The sequence below is a fragment of the Sus scrofa genome, chromosome 13, assembly GCF_000003025.6.
Source record: "Sus scrofa isolate TJ Tabasco breed Duroc chromosome 13, Sscrofa11.1, whole genome shotgun sequence".
Taxonomy (NCBI): Eukaryota; Metazoa; Chordata; class Mammalia; order Artiodactyla; family Suidae; genus Sus; species Sus scrofa.
The window spans coordinates 139564067-139582581 of record NC_010455.5 but is presented as its reverse complement, the minus strand read 5'-3'; the positions used below and the strand labels follow the sequence as shown (position 1 = coordinate 139582581).

General features: G+C 37.8%; 1 protein-coding gene across 2 annotated transcripts in view; it reads left to right on the top strand.

The window, feature by feature from the left end:
• Positions 1 to 16691, top strand: part of GTF2E1 (general transcription factor IIE subunit 1) — a 43593-nt gene extending 26902 nt beyond the window's left edge. For both annotated transcript variants that reach the window (XM_021070303.1, XM_021070304.1), the window contains exons 4-5: positions 5248 to 5489; positions 10003 to 16691. In XM_021070303.1, the coding sequence (XP_020925962.1) occupies positions 5248 to 5489; positions 10003 to 10427 (667 nt within the window). In that variant the 3' untranslated portion in view covers positions 10428 to 16691. The remainder of the gene's footprint in view (positions 1 to 5247; positions 5490 to 10002) is intronic.

Sequence of the window (18515 nt, the reverse complement as noted above, 5' to 3'; positions counted from 1 at the left end):
GCATAATTCAGAATTTCACAGCTCAGTTATATCCTCAGGGATCTATTTAGATTTGTTCCATGTTTACTCTGCTGAACTTATTAGTCTACTGGTTGTCCTCTTGGGACCAGGCGTGGAGCAAGCCTAATACAGCCCTGTCTTTCTAGATACCACATGTAGATTAAGATGTTCAAGTGCAGAAAATGGAACCATCCCTTCCTTGTGTCCTATTTTCAGATGAAAGAAAGCTTTCTCAGAGGGCCGTCTTCATCCTACTGTATCCCCCAATGTCTCTCTGACCAGAATTGCTGTATATGCTTATTTCTAAACCAGCATCTCACAAAGGAAATAAGATCACATGATTGATGCTGAGACTAGTTAAGGTTTACTTCCTAGGACTGAGGAAGGTCCCAGAGTCCTTTGGAACAATAAGCAAAGGAGAGGAGCCATAATTGATAGGCAATTAATATCATCCACATTACAGATAGCCATAAATTTTTAAAGTTATCTTAATTTTTTTCCTGTTAGTCATTGGTCTCTTATCCAGAATTTATATTTTAAAGTTTTCTTATTGATCATTGGTCTCTTATCAAGGATTTATTTTTTATATATTTTTCTTTCCATTTAAGTAATGCTGTAACTCTAACATAGAAATTTCTGTGAGGGAATTGATTTTATGCAAATATATATATTTCTAAACTCATGAGTTATTTTATATCGAAGTGTGTTTTCGACATTTTTTCTGACTGCTTTCTATACAGTATAATACTATTTATGAATTATACTTGTGTTTCCTCCTTATAACTATAGTTATCCTCTTGTTTATTAAGATCCTTGCCCTCTACAATAGCATGCATTCACCACCATCACTGGCATACCACCTCTGTTGTTCTGTACCTACTACAGTGCACTTTACATTCCAGGATCTTTACTTAAGTATCCCTCACTCCGTGCTGGAGATAAGTCTGAGCAATGCCAGAGGCTCAACAGCAGCTCACTATATCAAGTCATCTGCTTCTTGTTAAGAATGATGGTGACTCAAGGAATAAAGAAATATAGGAAATAAACTAATCAAGAAAGAGGCTACTTAACAGCATGGTCACTAAGACAAAAGGGGGGAATGGAGGCAGGCAAGAAAGATAGAATGGTATACCTGGAGCTTCCAGCTTGAACAAAGTACAGAAGCTCTACATGGTCAGGAGAAAGACCACTAGAGCTAGGTTAGAAGGTGTCAGCTGACTGATATGACCTCATTAAGCATTTGACAAGTTCCATTGCTTTGAGATAACACCCTGGAAGTGGTATTAATTTAGCCTTTCTGTACTATAGGCTCCGTTTCAGAGAACAACATTTCTGTAATAGCCATCTTCCCCCAGTACAAGAAAAAGAAACGTCATAGAGTAGTAATGGTATGGGAACTCATAGCCAATAGCAATTCATTGATTTTTTTTTAATAAGTGCCATGATTGTTTGATTACTAATCTGTAACCAATTCAGTGCTAGCTTATCCCTAGAACAGGAACAGGAGGCTGCCTCTGTAGAACTGTCAGTAGATTTAACCCAAGAGCTGATGGACAGTTCCAGCATTTTAGCAAGTCAACCCATTGGGTATTTAAAGTCTTCTTATCTTTATTAAATGGAATTCCTTGCCAGTAACCTCCCCTTATCCCATCATCTCTTATTTATTACGCACCTTAAAGATCTTTAAATTTTAGTTTTGAAATAATATTCCTCCCTCACCTCTGAATAAGAATTATATCTTTTAAAAATTCTAAGATTTCTTAAATAATGTAAAGATTGAAAATTAAATTGTCAATTTTGTCATCTTTAAAATGTGTACATTCTCTCCACAGAAGAAATTTAAATATTCAGAAAGAGTGAACTCTGGTGTCACTCATCTAAATTTTCTTTAGTGTTACATTTGCAATGGTTTGACTGTATCTGTGGTGAAGGTAGAAATAAAATCTATGTAGTCAACTCTCCATAGTTAAAAATATCTTTAAAAAACCTCTTCCAAATTAAAAAATATGTTTTGCTTGTGGTCAAATATTTCCTGCCTCATACTGGAATAAAACCAATTTTGAGTTTCTATAATGGAGTAGTGAAAACAAGACTTAAAAAGCAGTCGTGTGCTTACATTTATTTGAATTATCCTATTCTTTTTCTCTGTTCTTTTTCTTTACTCAAAGTATTGAACACTTGCTAACCTTCAGAAGATAGTCTTCAGAGCTAATGCTAAAGATATAGCATAGATGAAAACTATGTGTTCAAGATGATACAGAAACAATAGCTTCAGAAAGAGTGAGTGAATCATTTAAGATTCTGGATAATGGAGAGACAGATAAGGACAGGATGTAGTTGGCCAGGTCAGAGCTAAAGAAACATTGAGTGGGTGGAGAGAGACATAAAAATCATCTGGCTAGCTCAGGGAGATAAATGTGGGGGCAGGAAGGCATATAGGACAGGCTTAGCACAACAAGATAAGGACATTGGTTGAAAATAGAGGAAAAATTAAAAGGAGTCAAGGAGAAAACTGGGTGAGAGAAGAAATTCAGAATATAGAGTGAGCACAGAAACATGAGGACACAAATCAGGACAAGAGAGAAGAGAAAACCGAGTGCTGGAGGGAGCCCAGAATTCAAAAAGACACCTTACACCAGAGTAAGCAGAGTCGTATTATAGTGAAGGCAGCAACACAGTCTTTCAGAAGACAACATGGAAGATAGAAAAAGAATGACTAGGGACAGGTATGGATTAAATTGAGACAAACATGGTAAGTAATGCAAAAAATAACATTAGATGAACGCAGAAAGGAATAAAACAGAGAGAGAAACCAGTTTTTAACTGTTGTATAAGACTTTAAAATACAGCAAGACAAATAGATAGATTGGGTACAGAGAGATACTTCTTAGGCTTAGATTCAAAGTGGGTGAGTAATTAACTGATAAAGAGGCTATAGGAAAGAATGATTGACAAAGCAGCCCTGGGTACAGCTATAGGCGATAGTTGGGAGGCACAGATTAAATGAGCAGATCAGCATGGTCTGGACAACTGGATACATTTTTTGGATAGGAAAAGTGGCAGTGGGCCTGTAAATATCCAGAGGCAGAACAAGAGGGATGGGATAAACCCAAGATGACCTCCAGAGAATGATCAGAAATAGTTTTCTCAGGGAAAGATGTAGTGAGCCCATCAGATACATGGAGTGATATGTATATATCAGAGAAATCTCAACTAGACATGAGACAGAAAACCCAGGTAGATAGAACTGGGCCAAAGAAGAAATGAAGAACAATGGAGTAAGCAGAAATGAAGTAGAACCAAAGAGAAGGAAAAATAGTGAATGGCTTCTGAGAGAATGAGAAGTAGTATAGAATTTAAAGACAAATGAAGAAGTATTGTTTAGGCTGAAAATGGGATAGGGTACTACATGGGAGAGAGTCTAGGATCCATGAAAAAGAAGTAAAGGAGAAATACGGGGCCAAGAGAATCAGTCAATAGACATGGAAAGGAATGCAGCAAAAGATTTGAAGAAAGGTACAGAGCTGACACTAAATGAACCGGCAGTTCCTGAAACATGGAGATAGTTGATGGAATAAAACACAGCTGTCTAAACAGGGAAAATCATGCATAGAATTTGATGCAAAAAGCACACAGAGAAAGATGAGATGTGAGCTCAGACACACAGAAAATCAGGTATATTCAAAAGAATGTAGAGCAGATTAAGAGCGAGACAAGCAGATAAAACAGGGAGCAGCAGAAAGATTGATGACTTTAACTCGTAGAGTTGAGGGAACATTAAGTGACTAGAGAAAGGTAAAAATTTTCTGGCCTGGAACAGACTAAGATTATGGGTAGTAGAGGTAAAAAACAAAACAAAATAGACAGATCATAGTTACTGTGGGGTAGAAATAATGCTTGGAGCTGGATATGGAGGGTCAGGATAGTAGGTGAAGAGATGACAAGATAAAACTTGATAGAAAAGAGGCTAATCTGTGCATAAAGATTTGCCTTATTTGGTAAGTAGCAGAACATTAATTCAGAATTGAAGTTTGGCTTTATATTACCCTTTTCTAGCTTCTCAGAACACAGAAGAAAGAGAAAAGCCCACAGAACTACTTTAAATTCTTCTGGGTTGAGCTGAGAGGATGCTTTTTAAAATTGCACATGGGAGTTCGTGTTGTGGCTCAGTGGTTAACGAATCCGACTAGGACCGATGAGGTTGTGAGTTCGATCCCTGGCCTTGCTCAGTGGGTTAAGGACCCAGCGTTGCCGTGAACTGTGGTGTAGGTCACAGACGCAGCTTGGATCTCGTATTGCCGTGGCTCTGGCATATGCCAGCGGCTACAGCTCCGATTCCACCCCTAGCCTGGGAACCTCCATATGCTGCAGGTGCAGCCCTAGAAAAGACCAAAAAAAACCAAAAAACAAAAAAACCCAAAAAAAACCCCATATATATATATAAAAACATGTATTTTGTGGGTTTTTTTGGAAGATTACTGGGAGAGATTTTTTTATCAGACGAATGTTTTTTTTTTTTTTTTTTTTTTTTTTTTTTGGTCTTTTCTAGAGCTGCACTAGAGCTGCACCTGTGGCATATGGAGGTTCCCAGGCTAGGGGTCTAATCGGAGCTGCAGCCTTCAGCTTACGCCAGAGCCAGCGGGATGTGAGCCTCGTCTGTGAACTACACCACAGCTCATGGCAACGCTGGACCCTTAACCCACTGAGCAAGGCCAGGGATCAAACCTGCAACCTTATGGTTCCTAGTTGGATTTGTTAACCACTGAGCCATGACGGGAACTCCTCAGATGGGTGTCTTTAAGCGGATTTTGTCACTCTATCATTTTTCCCTCTCTCTAAGTAGATTTATTAAAAATGTCTTAATCTATACAATTTCAGTCATTTATATAGACCAGAGGATTCAGTGTTTGAGTGATTTAAGTATAAATATGATGGGTTCAGGGTTCCCTTGTGGTGCAGCCAGTTAAGGATCCAGCATCGCCACTTTAGTGGCTCCAGTTTCTTCTGTAGCTTGGGTTTGATCCCTGGCCTAGGAAGGTACACATGCAGTGGGTATGACCAAAAAATAATGTTTTCTTCAAACCCATGTAACTTCCACCTTGAGTAAGAACAGATTCTCAGAATTATTAAAGCATATGTGCATGATTGCTAGATAGCATTTATGTGTAATATATCAGTAACTGCTTCTTTTCTGGCACTGGAACTTTAAGTTTTCTTCTTCCTTCCTCCTCTGATCTTTTTATATAGCAAGGACCGTGCAGCAACTACTGCTGGAGCTGCTGGCCTGGCAGGTGGGCACCATCGGGAAGCATGGGCCACCAAGGGCCCCTCTTATGAGGACTTATACACTCAGAATGTTGTCATTAACATGGATGACCAAGAAGATCTTCACCGAGCCTCGCTGGAGGGGAAATCTGCCAAGGAGAGACCTATTTGGCTAAGAGAGAGCACTGTCCAAGGGGCTTATACCTCTGAAGAGATGAAGGAAGGTAAGAGTAAAAGTCAGTAAAATGGATATGTCTTGGCTTCAGTGGAAAATGAACTTGACTTAGTAGGAAGTTCCCTGGGCTATTCTTAGTTTTATTGGAAATCCACCATATCTGTTTTATAACTGCATTATAGTAGGATGTAAGAAATTGAGCAATAAGCATTAAAACCAACCATTACACTTGTGTTATTCTTCAACCTAGTTGAAATAACAGCTTTTTAAATCTCCATTTTTAGATTTGAGGAATTGTCATTTCTTTATCTTAATTTCTTGAGAAAATGCTCTTGTGTTTAAAGTGGGCACATTCACCTCTTTAGTGTTCTGTTGACCTAACTTACATACTTTTTCATTTCTTTGAATTGGGAGCCATAACTATACACTCATCCAAATGTTTTTTATGTTGTCTCCTCATAAATATCAAATTGTGCTTCTTGAAATATATAAAAAGATACCACATGAGTAAATGACAAGATTTGCAGAACTTTGTACTAGAATATTTTAGAAATCTCTATGAGCCCTGAAGGGTTAAGAAATGCATAATAATCAGAAGTTTGAGAACTGCGTGATTTTACTTTTTATATCTTAGTCTCAGGTTACTAGATGCAGAGACCGTGTGATCATGGTTTAGGACCATGTGGGAAATGGGAGGCTAAATCTGGACAAATATTAGTCAGAAACTGAGAAACAGGTGAGACAAGGATTCTGTACCTCCAATTAGATTTTATGAGCATTGGAGTCTTTGTGTCTTTATTCCTAGGTTATGTATCATTGCTAACATCACATAAATTCTGGTTCTTTAATACTAAAGAATCATAAGAATCATCAGTAACTAAAAACCACTTGTTTTTTTTACTTTTTTTCTAAATTCTTTTCCCTTCATAATTAGTATTTCTTTACTGTGTATGCTAGGAGTTGTACAAATAGTGTGGAATTGGATAGTGATGGTAAAAGCAAGTAATAGCTCTAATGTGATTCTCTTTGGTGTTTTAATTCCAACCAGAAAAAAGTTTTCCTTGGCAATCCTACTTCACTCTCCCTGCTTCCCACTGGTTAGCTTGGCTATGATGTTTAATTATTTTGATTCATTTGTTTTAGATTACATAGTAGTTAGGGTGTCAACTATTTAATAGGCTTGATTTCCCTAACTTGGCTTCTTACTGTTCTTTAAGCAACCAAGCCTTTTTGTCCTTTGAATTTGGGAACAAACTTGAATAAAATAAAACTATTGTTAGCCAGTATTACATACAGTTTGGCTCGTAAGCTTAACATCCAATGTTTATAATTCCTAGAATGATAGAATTTGAATCATAAGGGCTTTAAACAAGTCATCTAGTCTACCCAGTTCCCTTCTGTGTATAAAAGGATATGCTGTTATGTCTAGATTTGTCTTCATTAGGTTTTATGATAAATGAATAGTCTCTATCCAGTGACTGTGTGAAGTGAGTCTTATTTGTCCTGCACTTAATATTCTTCAGACTTGAAGTTATTTTAATATCTTTCAGAATTTTATTAGACTTCAATCATGTCCTCATTATTATACTGAAAGTTCTAATTCTTTTTGATTCTGCTTTCCATATTAATAGTTCTTTTCCCCCAAACCACCTCCACAGTTTTCGTCTTAATTTTAATCGCCTTTTGACTGTCTCCAATTACAATATACTTTACTTGAGACTTAGTGACCAGAACAATACATGTTATTCATGCATGGATTTATCATGAATGATTTGAATTTTATTTCAAACATCCTGCTAATTTTTACTTGACACTTTGTTCGTTGCTTTGGTTCTGGAAACATATTAAGACCAACAACTTTAGGGAGTTCTCTTGTGGCTCAGTGGGTTAAGGATCCAGGGTTGTCACTCCCTGGCCCAGGAATTTCCGCATGCCATAGGTGTGGCAAAAACAAACAAACAAACAAACAAAAAAACCCAAAAAGCCAACATCTTTAGAAATATGTGCAAGGATTTTTTTTTTTTTAAGACTCTTTTCTGCCCTTTATCTGATAGCTTGGATCAGGTTGTTCAGTATATTTTTGATTTTTTTTCCCTGTAGGCAGGTTTTCTTACACTTGCCAGTATTGAAATAGATCTGCCACATTGCTGCCATTTACACAAGCTTCAGCTTTTCCTGTGTTTTTGTTTGTTTTTTGCTATCGGTTTGGCCTTTAAGCACCCAGAATTGCTTAGCATCATCAGTGAACTTGACAGTTTCTCAGTATATATCTTTGTAATTTATAAATCTATGAAATAAGATTGTTCCTAGAACTAATGTTTCTACTTTATCATCTAGAGATTTGTTCATTTATCCTTATTTTTCATCTTCTGTCTTCATCTATAACAGAACAATTCCTTTTTTTCTGAAGCCTCTCTAGACCCTTGTCAGAAATCTTTTAGATATGACTTCATTCAGTTTACAGAATTAAATTCCTTTTCCCATAATTTTATATTAACTTTAAACATTAATCAAAATCCTGTGTTGGTAATGTTAAGCTATTTGGAAAATTATTTTAGAAGCATGTAAGCCTGAGAGACTTATATACATTCCTTGTTCTTTTTCCTCTTGTAGTACTGCTTTGGCAGTAAGAGCTCTAAGGAGGAAGTTCAGCTTTTGGCAGTGTTTTAAAATAGTTAGATTTTGATCACTTTTACATTGATGTTATCAAAAACCTGTTTTCTCTGACCTAAACTTTTAACTTCTCAATTCCTGTTTCCTTTTCCCTCTCTTATCTGCCCAATATCTCATCTCAGGGCTTTTATATTTTCTAAAGTTTCCAGGGTTACAGTTAATTCATTCTGATGTTTTAATGAGAAAATGCTTTCACTTCATCCATGGCCAGAATTGGTCATTTCTGAGTCTTCTTTTGATAATGATAATAGATAACACTAAGTTCCAGGCCCTCACAAATATTCACTTAATACCCACAGTAATACAGTGAGATAGATACTATTTTACTCTTTTTTGTACTTGAGAAAATGGAAGCAGAAAAAGATGAAGTAACTTGGCCAAAATCACATGGCCAATAAATGTTAGAGTTAGGACTTGAACCAAGGAGTCAATAATTAAAACATTATAATTATGTAAAGTTATCCTTATATTAAAATATTATATAAATAAATAAATATATGTTTGTTTGTTTTTCACCACACCCATAGCATGTGGAAGTTCCTGGGCCAGGGATAGAACCTGTGCTTCAGTTGCAGCCTGAGCCACAGCTACAGTAACACCAGATCCTTAACCCACTGCACCACATGGGAACTTTGATAATTCTTTTATATATTTTAAATGGCATTATGTTTGTATTATGTTTTTCTTAAATTTCATCCATAATATACACAAAAGATAATAGAAGGTGTGTGGTGGGAGAAGTTTCATTTCTTACTAGATTCCTAGATAAAGAGATCAAAGTACACTTAATTTGCCTCAGGAAAATAAAACTGCCATTTATTCAGTCATTCATCAAATATTTATTCAGTACCTAACAAGCGATAGGGACTATTCTGGGTGCGTGGGATATATTACTGAATAAAAAAGGTAAATATCTATTGTGGTGGACCTACATCTGTGGAGAGTAGGTGACAAAGATAATAGACATAAATTACTATGTTAGAAAATAAATGCTATAGGGAAAAATAGAGCATTGAGAATATAGGGGTAGGGGTGAATTAAAAGAAAGTGAAATTTGAGTAAGGTCATGAGAGATTGTAAGAGAGTATGGATACCTAGATGGAAAATATCCCAGGAAAAGGAAACGGGCAGTGCAAAGCCCTGAGGTCAGAATGCATATGGTGTGTACAAGGAATACTGTGGAGGCCACTGTGACTAGGGCAGGATGAGCAAGTGATAAGAGAGAAGTAGGTGGGCAGGAGGAGTTCCAGATAATGCAGGACTCTGAAAAAGATGAAGAGCCATGTTTTGATTTCCTATTATGCCACCTACAAACTTGGCCCTTCATAGACGTTATTTCATTTGTTCTGATTGAGAGCCCTAGAAGCTTTTATCATCCCATTTTATAGAAAGAGGTATCGAGGTTTAGAGACTAAATAACTTGCCTAGAGAGTTACATCTTGCATGTGGAAGAACTAGGATTCAGATCCAAGCTATATACCTCTTAAAATCCATGTACAGTTGCCCCTTGAACAATGCAGGGCTTAATCTGAGTATAACTTATTTCCATGGTTTCCTGCATCTCCATGGTTCAGACAACCACAGAACGTGTACTACTAGTATTTATATTAGGAAAAAAAAAAAAACATGTATAAGTGGAGCCTGCAAAGTTCAAATCCACATTGTACAAGGGTCAACTGTACTTAACCATTATGCTACTTAAGTTCTAGTTTGTAAGAAACATTTTGGCTATCATATGGACAGTAAGTAGCTCAAAAAATGGAATTACTGAAGTCTTTGTTATTTTGTATCATCCTATATTTAAATATAACATATTAAAATACTGTGTTAGTTATAAAGGAGTGCTTTTTTATAGTTAAGGTTTTGACTTTCTGGTTTTTTCCTTCCAGGTGGCATAGATATAGACTCATTTCAGGAGCGTGAGGAAGGCCGTGCAGGGCCAGATGACAATGAGGAAGTCATGCGAGCACTGCTCATTCATGAGAAGAAGACCCCCTCTGCCGTAGCAGGCTCAGTGGGGGCGGCTGCTCCTGTGACCACTGCCAATGGTAGTGACTCTGAGAGTGAGACCAGTGAGTCAGATGACGACTCCCCACCCCGACCGGCAGCTGTGGCTGCACATCATGGGGAAGAGGATGAGGAGGATGATGAATTTGAGGAAGTAGCAGATGACCCCATTGTCATGGTGGCTGGCCGTCCGTTCTCCTACAGCGAAGTGAGCCAGAAGCCAGAGCTGGTGGCCCAGATGACACCAGAGGAGAAGGAAGCATACATAGCAATGGGACAGCGCATGTTTGAGGACCTCTTTGAGTGAGCTTTCCCTCCTTTTCCTCCTTTCTCTAATGCTCATTTCAAAAAAAAATTCCCTACCTTTGAAGAAAACTATTTAAGTGGCTTTCTGTCCCTCTTGATGTAAAGCAGCTTTTAATCTTGCACAAAGAATGATGGGAAAGTTTGATTTTTATGCCAGAAACTTCCCCACAAGGTAGGTTGGCTATAAGCATTCCCTTCCCTATTACTACAGTGTTAATATTTTGCTGTATTTCCTTATCTAATCTTTTTCCTTTCCTTCTGAAATAAATGTGTGGAGTCTATAAAGTAAATTCTTCCTATCTGCTTGTAGAAGCCCACTATGACATGTTACAGCAATTCACTGATCACCTCCTTTTTATCTATTCTGACCAAGCATTCCAAACAGCTCCTGATATTGCTACCAATCAAGCAACTTGTCAACAGGCAAATCATTGATGAAGGAAAAAAAAATCTTAAAACTTCATGTTGCCTCACGATCGAGGATGGAGTCAATGCTTAAGGGGAGGTGGGAGTGTATGTGGAAGAGGGACGGCTCTGTCTAAATCTCTTGATGTTATCTAAACAAAAATTTGTGTCCTTAGAAGTGACTTTACTGAGAGATTCTATTAGTTTGCTAAATGCCTTTTGGTTTGTATAAGGGATAATAGAAAACAGAAAGTGTGTTTGGTAAGCCCTTAGGAAGAAATTAGAGAAAAAACATGCACTTAGGATAAAGAGTCCATGTAAAGGGTTGAAGAGTGAGGAGCCTTGGGAACAGTACCTTTTAGAATTGCCTGAGTTTGTGCTGAATCCTTATGTAAAACTGAGACCAGTACCCTGCTTTTTCCATTCTTTCACAGTGCTATAACTTGTTTAGAGGCCATTCCAGTAGGAATCAGCATATAACAGTTGATTACTCCTCTCTCTCTCTTTTTTTTTTTGTTCCTCTCAACATCATTGAAGACCTTCTTTGTCTCTCTTGAGTCTTGTCAGGCATGGTATTTTAGAGTGCATCCAGTATATTGTCACCTCAAGGAAAATAGTTTATTTTTGTTTCTGATATGTAGCATGGTATTATTCCCTAAGGCAGAACTTTAAAGATCTTTCATACAAGGGTCTATAACTATTGTATTTTTTGTAATATTTTCCCTTGCATTGTAATTTTTAAGTATTTATCATTTTATAGTACATGTGTAAAATTAAGATAGATTTTAGAACATCTGAGCCTTGTATAAAGTAATGTTTCATTTACCTGGGTTGTATTACTGACTATTACAATAAATCTATTTTATACTGACTGAAATTCATTAATTTCTAGCTCTGTAATATCTTGGAGCATAATTAAAATTAATACTCTTCCCATTTTAAAAAAGTGTTTCAGAATTTTTTCTCTTACTGGTCAAGTAGATGCAAACTATATGTGGTCTAAACTTTATCTGGCAGTAAGTTGCTTTAAGAATGACTTTTATGTATGTACCTTGTGCAGATGGGGCTATTAAACATTGTTTTCTGAACATTTCATAATATAGAAATAAGTTCATTAAATAGTAATCAGATGTTAAGTTTTAAAATGTAGTTGCAGATGAACTATCTGCTCTTCAATGACTACACGTTTTGTAGTATTTTTTTCTTGAATTTAACTTGTTCTGTTTCCTAAAGCTACTATTCTATTTTTCTTCTCTTAATATCTACCAACTTCTTAGACTCATGTAGACTAGTTTCAGACTTCTTTCATCTTCCTCTTGTAGTCTGGCCTATGTCCTATTATTACACTGAAACAGCTTTCTCCTGTCCTAATTGTCCAGCCTAACAGCCCTTTATTTCTCATTATCTGTGGATTCTCTTCAGTCTTTGATGAAAAATGTTTCATTTGGTATCCTCACCATTATACTGTCCAGGTTCTCCTTACTTCAGGAAGCCTTCCTTCTTCCCTGACTTCACCTCTTCTCCGTACCACCTGTACCAACTGTCACAGAACCATAGACACATCTGTGTAGCAGATCTTTACTGAAGTTTTTGGAGTAATGGGCAGGAGTCTGGCAGTGAAGAGTCAAGGAATATGAGTGGATCATATTCATTCTTGTTTAAAGAGTATCTCCACCATTCTCACATTTCACCCCAAGTAGATTCCTACCTTCCTTGAAAAATTTCAGCTTCCTTTTTCCTTCTCTTCATCACTCTTTTATTTCCAAAGGCCTTGGAAAATTATAAATGTATTGGAGAAAATAACTTCTTTTATTCCTATTCCAGGTGGCCTTGAAAGATCCCATCATATCCAAAGTAGTCTATCGAGATGTTTCCCTAACCAGGGAACCACTTTCCCACCACTAAGAGCCAGCATAGGAAGTTAACTGTGGCTGTCAAAGGAACTTTTTCTCCTCTCACTGCAGTAAAAAAATATTACTTATATACTTTGCCAAAACTAAGGTGATGAGTAAACAACTCGGGACCTAGGTGATCCCTAGCCTTGTATCTGGTGGAAAACTGCTTTCATTCTATCTGTCCTTTAAGTTGAAGCCTTTTCTTATTTATATGCCCCCCTTCTCCCCAAAACACCTTAAGGAGCATTAACTTTAAATGATAAAAAGACGATATCCAGTTTGGCATAGCCTGGAAGTCAGGAGACTAGGTTCTAGTCCCAGCTCCAGTTAATTAGATACTTGGCCCTGTGACACCATTATCTGATGTAATTGTTAGGGCTAGTTTTTAGCTGTCAATAATGAAAGGGTTATGCTATGATAATCCTTTATTATCCTTTGATCACCAATGATTCCTTTCTGCTCTGATATTTTATGGAGGTAAGTGGTAGGTAATACATTTTAAAATGAGGCTAAATAATAACAAAACAACAAAAAGTCTTCTGATTTGCTACAGCAATTCAAACAGTTGAAGGATATTTTAATTGAGGGACAAGTGTTGGTGGCTGGTGTAGGATTTAGGGTATAAAAAACCAGAGCATAAATTTGTTTCTCTTTTCCTATCTTGCTGAGGTACTTCATTTCTAATCTCATTGAGGAAGAAATAATTAAATATTTCATAACTCTTTTTGGTATTGTTTTGAGAGAATTAGACACTGAATGGGAACAAGATTGGGAAGAGCAGTTCATTTTCTTTCTACCAGTTGGCTATATGGCAAGATTCCCAGCCAGGACCACAATAGAAAGACTTACGTATGTACTGTCTTATTTTCTTTATTCCTGAGTTTTAAAAAGTAACTAGGAAATGACAATAAAAAAAAAACATATGAAAATCTGTAGAATATAGAAATTGGTATAATTCCACCTTCTATTTATTCAGCACTTTGTTTCCACCAAAGCTGTTTCACATGTGCTACCTCTAGCAGAGCTGGGCTATGATCATTTTGTATTTTAAATATCTAACACTCTCTTGGGGAAATGAAAAGATTTTGAAAAGGAATGGAACTGTGACACCTAATTTATTGTCTTTTTTTGTTGGCTTTTTCTATTATAAAAGCAAAATAAACTGTGAACAAGATTAGTACAGGTATTCTTCAAACATGATAAGCCAGATGGGTTGAGAAGGGGTAAGAGTCATGAAGTTTTACTTCTTCCTTTGAAGAGCTAAAAGAATAAACTAATGCTGGTGTGCCTTCAAGGGAAGGAACAGATACCTTAGTTTGTCTTCGGAAAGAGCTTCCTGTCCTCGTGAATACCAGAGGCTGTCTTTCCTGTTCTAGTTGCAAAGCAGATAGGTCTAGTACCACACCCAGTTTGAACAATCAACCCACCTTTCCCAACACAAGAAAGAGCATTATTGCCTACCTAAGTCTGAGAAATTAGTCTGGAAATAAAGGTTGATGCCAGGTCCTAAGGTGCTTTAAATCATGTTAAGGTGTACTCTATAGTCGTACAGTTTGTTATTGTTATATATATATATTATTTTAAAATTCATCCAATAATATAATATATATGTGTGTGTGTGTGTATATATATATTTTTTTTTTTTTTTTTTTTTCTTTTTAGGGCCACACCCACAGCATATGGAGGTTCCCAGGCTGGGGTCCAATCAGAGCTACAGCTGCCGGCCTACACCACAGCCACAGCAACACTGGATCCTTTGATAGCCAATCAAAGGACGTGTCCATTTTAAACTGCTAGATATTGCCAAATTACTCTTCAAAAAATGTTTTGAAGAATTTTAATTAGGGGAACAATTTGTAGCACTGATTTGGGGTTGGAATTTAAACCTGGAGATTATTAAGGTGCTTTTAACAGTCTCAGTGAGTAATTGGTCTAAAGACATGACGAAGTCAGTGGAGATAGAAAGGAGGGGACAGGAGTTCCCGTCGTGGCGCAGTGGTTAACGAATCCGACTAGGAGCCATGAGGTTGCGGGTTCGATCCCTGCCCTTGCTCAGTGGGTTAACGATCCGGCGTTGCCGTGAGCTGTGGTATAGGTTGCAGACGCGGCTCGGATCCCGCGTTGCTGTGGCTCTGGTGTAGGCCGGTGGCTACAGCTCTGATTCAACCCCTAGCCTGGGAACCTTCACATGCCGCAGGAGCGGCCCAAGAAATAGCAACAACAACAACAAAAAGACAAAAGACAAAAAAAAAAAAAAAAAAAGAAAGAAAGAAAGAAAGGAGGGGACAGATTTAAGAAACTTTGGGGAAGTGGAATTAATGGATTTGGTGACTGGATCCGGCACTGCCTTGGATGAAGCTTAGGTTTCTGATTGTTCTGGTTGTTCCATTTATCAAGATTAGAAATATGAAAAGAGGAGCAGGGTTTGCTCCTGTTTCAGCTGCCCCTCTCAGTAAATGGCACCCCCATTTCACCTACATGCTCACTCCGAAAATCTAGTAGTAGGTCATCCTTTCTTTTTTTTTGTCCCACATCCAATTAATCAGCAGATCCTTTCAGACTCAAAATATAATCCAATTTTTTCCTTTTTTTCTTGTTTTGTCTTTTTAGAGCTACATACGTGGCATATGGAAGTTCCCAGGCTAAGGACTGAATTAGAGCCTTGGCTGCCAGCCTACGCCAGAGCCACAGCAACACCTGATCTGAGCCATGTCTGTGACCTGCACCACCATTCATGGCAACACCGGATCCTTAACCCACTGAGCGAGGCCAGGGGTCAAAACCACAACCTCATGGTTCCTAGTCGGATTTGTTCACCACTGAGCCACAATGGAAACTCGAAGAATGTAAAATATTTTATTTTTTATTTTTTTTGCTCTTTAGGGCCTCACCTTGGCATATGGAAGTTCCCAGGCTAGGGGTTTGAATCAGAGCTACAGCTGCTGGCCTGTGCCACAGCCACAGCAACGTGGGATCTGTCTGCAACCTACACCACAGTTTATGGCAACGCTGGATCCTTAACCCACTGAGCGAGGCCAGGGATTGAACCCATATCCTCATGATTCATTTCTGCTGACAGGAACTCCCTTAATTTTTATATTGATCACATGTTGAAAAGATAGTATGGTAGATACATTGAGTTAAAGGAAATGTTCTGTTAAAGGTAATTTCACCTCTTTTTATATGGCTCTTAGAAAATTTTAAATTGCAGATATTGCTCACATTTCTAGCTTGCATTATATTTCTATTGAACAGCACTGGTCTAGGACATTTTCTTCAGGTGCCAGAATTGTGTGTTATACTTAGGGATTATTTGCATGGTCCTCATATACAAGTTTTTGACTTGAATGTTGTGCCTATTCTCTTCTTCTCCCTCATCCTCTACCAGATAGGAAGGCTTTGTTTGTTTATAGGCTCTTTCCCTAGGGCATAATAACAGATTTTGCTTCTGGTTTAATTTTTCCTCTTTTAGGGGTGGGAATGATTGGGGTGAGGGGATTTGTTTGTTTTTTGCTTGTATTTTTTCTGAAGTAGGATGAAGTGTAGGGATGATGGCAGCAATGATGTTACGAACTGAGAAATTTTTTGACAACTGAGGCCAATATTGTGATGTTGAAAGTGCTGCTGACTGCTGGGTAACTGAGGTACCTGAGCACCTGCAAAACCACGCCAGAGATGGAGAAGCTAAGAGCCAGTGCTAAATCATAGGAGATTTGGAAGCCGCATATGTTTCTCTGTATGCATGATATTATCAGGCTAGTGTATGTGAGATTGCTCGTGTGTTCATTGTCTGTCTCTCTTCCTGCTAGAATGTAAGCTCCAAGAGGGCAGAGACTTTATCTTCCTTGCTCACTGCAGTATTTTGGCTCATATCCATGGCTCAATGCCTGGCACATAGTAAGTTGTCATCAATGCATATTGAATGAATAAACAATTATGCTTATTTGGACCAGGAGTAAACCATAGCCTATTTGTATGAAGGACTGCTATTTTCTGTTTCTGTCATTCCTTTTATACCTAAATGTGATGCTATTTTGTACAAATATCTTCCTGTTTAGAATGCTCACAGAAAGTGCTGATCTACTCAGCAGCGTGCATTTTCACAGTCAACTGGTGAAACAACCTAACCAAAAGTATACCTAACAAATACATGTAACTGAAAGCTTATGTGTGAATTTATTCACTCAGTCTATGTTAAGGTCCTTCTTTAATGAGGAAAGTGTAAAGAGCAAAGATTGTGCTCTTTTTCCAACTAAGGGTTTTATTTGTCTCAAAATTGATGACACCATGATTTCCTCCATGACATCAAAGACCCAGCTTCCTTTTATCTTTATGCTCAGCCATTCTTGTCAAATATCTGTGGCTTCATGGTCACATAATGACCCATACTTCACCTTTCTACATACACCTTCAGGTAGAAATGAGAGAGTGAGGGAATAAAGATATATACCAGCTGAGTCAGTATCCCCTTTCTTGTGGTGAAATTCATATGACATAAAATTAATCATTTAAAAGTGAATAATTCAGTGGCATTTGGTGCATTCACAATATTGTGCAATCACCATCTATATCCAGTTCCCAAACATTTTCATCACCTCAAAACAAAGCTCAGCCCCATTTAGCAGTTGCTTCCCATTCTCCTCTCCCCTCAGCCCATGGCAGCTACCAATCTCCCTTCTGTCTAAATATCCAGATTTACCTATTCTGGATATTTCATATAAATGGAATCATACAATATGCAACCTTTTGTGTCTGTCCTCTTTTACTTAGCATAATGTTTTAGAAGTTCATCCGTGTTGTAGTTTGTGTCAACAGTTCATTCACTTTTATGGCTGAATAGTATTCCTTTGTTCTTATATACCACAATTTATCACAATTTATTCAGCTGTTGATGGACATTTTGATTGTGTCCAGATTTTGTATATTGTGAATAATGCTGCTATGAACATGTCTGTACAAGTATTTGAGTGCCTGTTTTCAGTTTGGGAGATATATACCTAAGAATGGAATTGCTGGGTCTTATAATTTATGTCCATGTCCTGTTTCTTTTTAAAGTAATACCTTTCCCAGCACTGTGTGCAGTAATTACTATCATTCATTGGGGAGTAGACAGGGCCTTGTAACCAAGATGTCTGTTTTGGATGTGAGAGTCAACAGAGAATATCAGAACTCTAGGGTTTGTGACCAGAGAGCCTTTCCTGGCAGCAGTTACAGAAGACAGAATAATAGGAGGCATGCATATGAGGTAAGAATTCAAGCACCCTGCATTTTCTTTTCTGAAGGAATTAGTTTCTCTGAGTTTCCTGTTATATACATTCCTGGGACTCAGGCTCTTAAGTCCTAAGACAGACTCATTCTGGCCATCCAAGCACTAACCTGAGACTGTGGTCTCTGTGCTCCAGTGCTCTAACACAGTTGAGCCTTTAAGTCCAGGGTCATAGAAGGCTAATGTCTTCTTTGGTTAAGCATGAGGTGAGGCCCTTTTGTTTGAATATGCTTGGAAGCCTACCAGTGTCAGAGCTGGTGGTGATGGTAATTGTTAAGATCTAGAGGATGAATCCAGAACCAAATTGCCTCTCACAAGTATTTGCCCAGTATGAAGTCAGATTTAGTCAGGCCTATTCTACCAGCTTCAAAAAATGGGAGGCTGGCAGCTTTTCACATCAGGGTAGTGACCTAACTGGGAGGTCTAAAGAATGATTCTGACAATGTTCCAAGAGAATCCTTCCCTGCTGTTATGTGCTTGTGTGCAGGTATAATGTGTATATGTAGGAGGGTGGAAAAAGGCA